We start from the raw sequence: 6,000 nt of genomic DNA, 5'->3' as shown, positions 1-6,000 counted from the left end.
AAAAAAAAAAAAAAAAAAAAAAAAAAAGAATCTACGATATACCAAGAGAACACACAGTATCCAAGATAACAGAACGATAATTCATCTTTTGCCTCAAGAATTCACAGGGTGGTACTGGAATACTTGGAAGCACTGAATAAGATAACATAGGTTGGTTATGTGACAAAAATATCATATAATGACTTTCAAAGGACAACCACACCTGTATCAGCACACATGCACACATACACACACATGTAATGTGCAGAGAAGAACTGGTCAGCACCCATCAGTCTTTTCATTGGAAGATAAACTTCTATGGACTCAATTTCTGATATAAAGATGATAAAAATGCCAATAAAATACATAATGCATTTACTAATTGGAAAAAGCATGTCAAAAGTGCCTGTGGTGTTATCTTGTTATAGGTGACATCGTCTTTCACAGTGGTCCACCTGGTGACCGCGGACCTCCAGGCCCACTAGGGTCTCCAGGATTCCCAGGAGCTGATGGACCCAAAGGTTGGTTCAAGTAACAGTGTTGTTCTGTTAGACTAAGCCATCACTCTCACTAGCTTTTCCCTCCTGAGTAATCCAAAACAGCCACCGGTTAGGGATAATCTCTTTTCCAAAAGAATTAGCACGCATCTAAAAATCAGTGATTCACTTAGCATACCAAAAGGTGCTAGTCTAAGTTGAGAAGCAAAATCCTGAAATAGTCAATGTGTTACGCTAGTTTCTTGAAATTTGTGGGGCTGGAGAAACAGCTCAGAGACATGAGCACCTACCCGGCAAGCACAAGGAACAGAGTTCAATCCCCAGCCCCACAGGCTGTGTGCTCTCTGAACCGGGTGTGGTGGCACATGACCATAATTCCCAGTACTTGGGAGGTTGAGCCAGGAGGATCTCTGTGAGTTCAAGACCAGCCTGGGGGCTACAAAAGTGAGCACAAGGCCAGCCCAAACTGCATAATGAGAACATGTCTCCAAAGAAAGAGAGAAAGAAATTTGCTCTATCAGAAATGTGCATCTCAAAACAAAAAACTAATCAGGTTTTTTTTTTAATTAGTAGTAAATATAGTGTCCTAGGTGATTCTCACTGCATTTAAAAAAAAAAAAAAACCTTAAGCATAACAAATAATTTGATGAAAATATTTGCTCTCCTGAGGACTTGGCGTGTTTATAAGTAACACACACTCTCTCATTGCAGGAGAGCCAGGCCTTCTGTGTGTACAGTGCCCTCGCATTCCTGGGTCTCCAGGTCTCCCAGGATCACCAGGGCTAGATGGTGTCAAAGGAATCCCAGGTACGGACAATGTGCCCCCAAGTTTGTGTTTTTGCAAGAAGAGTAAACTCACCTGGAAATTTTTTAAATGGTATAAGCTGATAGATGTCCTGATAAAGCTGGAGGGAGAGATTTAAAAACATACTCTGGTAAAATAAAGTAAAATAAGGTTGGAATTGAACGCAGGCATTCTCCTCTGAGGCATGTTCTAGCCCACCATCGTTGCCTGCTGCACGGCCACCTACCTCCTGCGGAGTTGTCCTTTGAGGGGACTCAACCCAAAGCCTCCTGCAGGCACGATAATCGAATTCTCATTCGCCCTGGCTGGTCCTTCTGGAGGCTGAGTCTCAGGACAAAACAGAAGAGTTGCTGGTGTCAGCTGAGGCACCGAGCAGTCGTCCAGTGGAGGAGGTCGTGCAGGGATCCTTGGCGACCGCTAAGTCCCACCCACTTCTCCTTAGGAAGGCCTCGCCTGGCCCACGGTGGCTGCTGCTGCCTCCTCGGCTTCCAGGGAAGAGTTAGGAAGGGTGGGCGGACAGCATCTAGGCCACACCCGTGTCTCCTAGGGGTGGAGGGGGGACATAAAAGCAAGGAGGCGGGGGAAAGGATAAAAGATTTGAAATGTCTGTGTATTCCTACATTTCCCTTGAGGCTCACCTCTGGCCCGAGGGGCTGCCTTACGCTATTTAGTTACTACACAGTTGACACTGACAGGTAAAACTCAAGGAGGTTAAGCATCAGCACAATGCTTTGGGGCCGGCATGGCACACATACTGGGTATCGAACCCGGGTCCATGAGCTTGCCAGGAAGGCGCTTAGACCACCGAGCTATCTCCCCAGCCCAGAATTGGCTTCCTTCATTCCTAAGAAACATCCAGTTTTCTTCACACACTGTATCATTCCAGTTGCTCAGAGTTGGGGTCCACAGCTGATAATGCTTTGCTTTGCAGGAAGACAAGGTACAGCTGGCGCGAAAGGAAGCCCAGGGTCCCCCGGAAGCGCAGGTGTCCCAGGATTTCCAGTAAGATTTCACGGTTCTGTAGCTCTAGTTTCATTTAAAAAGCTGAACACCCTGAAAATAAGGCCACACCTCACAGAGATTATCACTTTGTGTGGCAAACAGTAAGTGTTGTTGATGAAGTGGATGAATAAGGCATGAATTTATAAATCTTTTTAAATGGTATCAAAGACAAAATGCAGATGAGTCATGTATTGTCCAGGGCCAAAAGGTAGGAATAGGGATTGACAGGAAGAGGGGAATGATAGTGATGTGTGTGTGTGTGTGTGTTTAACAATGTGGTGATTGTGGCATAATTCTGTAAATTTATTACAAATCATTAAATTGTACTCTTACAAAGGATAGATTTTAGGGCATGTAAATTATACCTCAATAAAATAAAAATTTTTTAAAACATTATTATAGTTAATCAAAAGTTATTTATCTATAAACATATATACATTAAATTGTTCAGAGATGAATGTTAAAATATACCAATAATCAACTATCTGAATGATGATTGTATCACACTGGATTTTACTATTGTGCTTATCGTATCATATTATACTAAGTTGGGGTTTTTTTTTCCAGTTTTGGAAGTTAAAAATAAAGTAAAATGAACAAAAAGCTTGAAATGGTATTTGGGAACCAAAGAACCATGTGTAAAACACAATCCATGCCCACTGAAATTGAGCAGTTCTCAGAGATACTGTTTTAAAACTGACACAGGATGACTACCAGAGCACAACCTAGACTCCTTTCTGTACCGCTCCAGGGATTCCCAGGTGTTCAGGGAGCCCCAGGACCTAAAGGCCGGAAAGGTGAAACACTGCCGCCCCAGGGGCAAGTGGGGGCCCCGGGGGACCCTGGGCTCCAAGGGCCACCCGGGAGAAAGGGCCTGGACGGAACTCCTGGAACTCCGGGAGCAAAAGGATTACCCGGACCTAGAGGCAGACCGGTTGGTATTCAGCATGTTTAACCAAGTTACTCTCCTTACACATGAAGTGCTTAGAAGTCAAAGAAATTTACTTCCAAGAGATCGTTCAAATTCATACTACCTTGTGCAGTGAAAGTCTGCATCACTTGTGATTTTTTTCTGTTTTAATTCTGATTTGTATTCTCTTTAAAAAATAATAATTTTTAAAAAAATTTTAAAAGGTGGCTCATCATGCTAGAGGCAGCATGAGCCATCTGCAGATTGGCAGCGGTTACCCCAGCAAACATTTATATCAAACGACTTTATCAAGAAGCTGAGAAAAAAAATGATGAATAGAGGAAATTTTTAGTCAATATTTTGAGGCGATCTTTATTTCTCAAGTAACCATAAATGCAGAAATGTGAAAAAGAATATTGCATTCAAAGATGGCAAATGTTTTGCTATTTTTAAAATGTCAATGCAAAAAAATAACCAAAAAAATTTTAGCTTATGTAAGTTTGATTCTTCTCAGGGTTAAAATTTCTCCCATGTTCAAGTAAGAGTTAATATCTACCACTGCTGTTTTTAAATGTTATGGAGTGAAAAGCTAAATACCCCTCCCAATGGATCTGTGAGATGTTTGCCTCAGTTACTCTATAAGTACCAGTTTCTCCCAAGGTTAATCAGATTTAGCTAATAAAGAGTCTCAGCTTGAACAGATTGGGGAAACATGGTAAATAAATTATCAGGGTCATTTCCATACCCCTTAATATCATAATATCAATGTGACTCTCCAGCACATATGAATGTATGATCTCTGGTAAGCAGGGCGCATCTACAGGATCAGGGTTTCTCAGCTTCAACTGGGACAGACCATGGTCGGTCCACTCTGCTGGCCTTGCTTCAATGAGGCCACTGTGTAGAATTCTGATCTAGTATTCCTCGTATTCCTATGGCTCCCCTCTTTGCATCTCACTAAATTTCCTTTTTGAAGTTCTGGTAAAGATGCTCCAGGAACAAGTAAGAGAAAGTTTAAGAGGTTATTTCTTGACTCAAGTATTGTCATTAGTTTTAAAAAAGGAAAAATACCATTTAGCTGCCCAATGATATTGGACACTGAAGACCTCAGCCCAATTGGTTTGTGAAGGCCATATTTTGCAGGAAGACATCTTTGTTTGTGCTGTCAGTCTGAACTTCTTTCACATGTAGGACTCGGGGATGAGGAGATAGCTCCGCAGACTAAAGCACCTGCTTAGGCAAGCTTAGGCAAGTGCAGGGACTGCAATTTGATCCCCGGCGCCACATGTCATGCCAGCTCCACCTCCAGGGCAGGCTGAGCCGGCCAGAGTTCAAGCATAGTGGTGCAAACCTGTAATCCCAGCTGTGGGGAGGTTGAAAGCAGGAGGATCACCACAAGTCCAAGCTGCATAGTGAGACCCTGCAACAACCAAATGCATTTTTTTTTGTTTTTGTTTTTGTTTTTTGCCGAACCGGGGATTGAACTCAGGCCCTTGCACTTGCTAGGGAAGCACTTATTCTACTGAGCCATCTCCCCGGCCCCTCCAAATGCATTTTAAAAAAAAGAAAATTATAGAACTCACTTTCAAAGTTAAGTATATGAATGTTTTTAAATTAGACACTTTATGAGAAAAAATTAATATCGGTAGAATATCGCCTTTGTAATAAAGATACCTGGTGGAAACTGCGAACTATGTAAATAAAGGCTTGCTGCCTTGGTTTTACTTTAGAAATATACCAGTGGCATAAATGTTACCTGAAAAGCCATTTGAACTGTTGATCAATTTGAACTTATTTTAGTGGCTAATATAATAGTGGTGACATGTCCTTGTAGGGCATCTTAAGTGGGACTCAAGGGACTGGGGAGATAGCTCAGCAGTCTAAGGGCCTGCCTGGCAAGCAAAAGGACCCAGGTTTGGTCCCAGTACCACATGCTGTGCCAGCCCTACCCCAAGCGTGGTGGCACACTCCCGTATTCCCATCTCTGGAGAGGCTAAAAACAGGCAGATCGGTACGAATCTGAGCCACATAGCAAGACCCTGTGCCAAATATGTAAATTTTTTTAAAAATGGGACTCAAGACAGTTGGGATTCATACAATATTGTTGAATTCTAATATTACCCAAAGCAGCAGAAGCCAATAACACTCTTATTTTAATGATGATTCCAATCAAATGCTTTTTAATTCAAGAGCTTCTCAGTGACAGCCTAGTTGCTTCTCATATCAGCGTGAAATGAACCTGTAACAAGGAACCCTGGAATGCACCGTCAGGCAAATGTATTCCTATTGTCACAGGCCTTGAGTGGTGAGAAGGGGGACCAGGGTCCTCCAGGAGATCCGGGCCCCCCTGGATCCCCAGGACCTACAGGACCAGCTGGACCACCTGGCTATGGACCTCAGGGAGAGCCAGGTCCAAAGGGCACCCAAGGAGTTCCTGGAGCCCTGGGACTGCCTGGAGAAGCCGGTTGGTTAGTTTTCTTTCCAGTCCTGTTTTCCTATGGGTGGATGGTTCTCAGAGCTACCCGAGCTCCTCCAAGACTAAGGAATAGATGTCACTAACTTGTTTCTGACAAACAGAATGTCATCTCATAGACACTGGAATAGGACATGTAGTGTCAGAGAAAATCTACTTTTACTTATCACTGAGCAATTTAAACTAGGATTTCCTAGAATAGAATGTATCTGCACTTGTATCACTATATGAAAGTCAGATCGTGAGGGTAAAGCAGAAGTCAATTACGGTTCACCAAGGGGAAGCAACACCAAGAGCTCAATCTAATCTTGACAAGCCTAATAATACTATGGCA

At 42.8% G+C, this 6,000-nt stretch overlaps 1 protein-coding gene across 1 annotated transcript in view; it reads left to right on the top strand.

Moving 5' to 3' along the window:
• The window catches only part of Col4a3 (collagen type IV alpha 3 chain), a 140,592-nt gene that overhangs the window by 100,281 nt on the left and 34,311 nt on the right, over nt 1-6,000 (top strand). Inside the window, exons 22-26 of the mRNA XM_023723074.1 lie at nt 408-500; nt 1,188-1,283; nt 2,213-2,283; nt 3,035-3,217; nt 5,489-5,657. Coding sequence (XP_023578842.1) covers nt 408-500; nt 1,188-1,283; nt 2,213-2,283; nt 3,035-3,217; nt 5,489-5,657 — 612 coding nt within the window. The remainder of the gene's footprint in view (nt 1-407; nt 501-1,187; nt 1,284-2,212; nt 2,284-3,034; nt 3,218-5,488; nt 5,658-6,000) is intronic.

This window comes from Octodon degus, unplaced genomic scaffold, assembly GCF_000260255.1.
Source record: "Octodon degus isolate 3935 unplaced genomic scaffold, OctDeg1.0 scaffold00096, whole genome shotgun sequence".
NCBI lineage: Eukaryota > Metazoa > Chordata > Mammalia > Rodentia > Octodontidae > Octodon > Octodon degus.
This window is presented reverse-complemented; position numbering and strand designations above follow the sequence as displayed.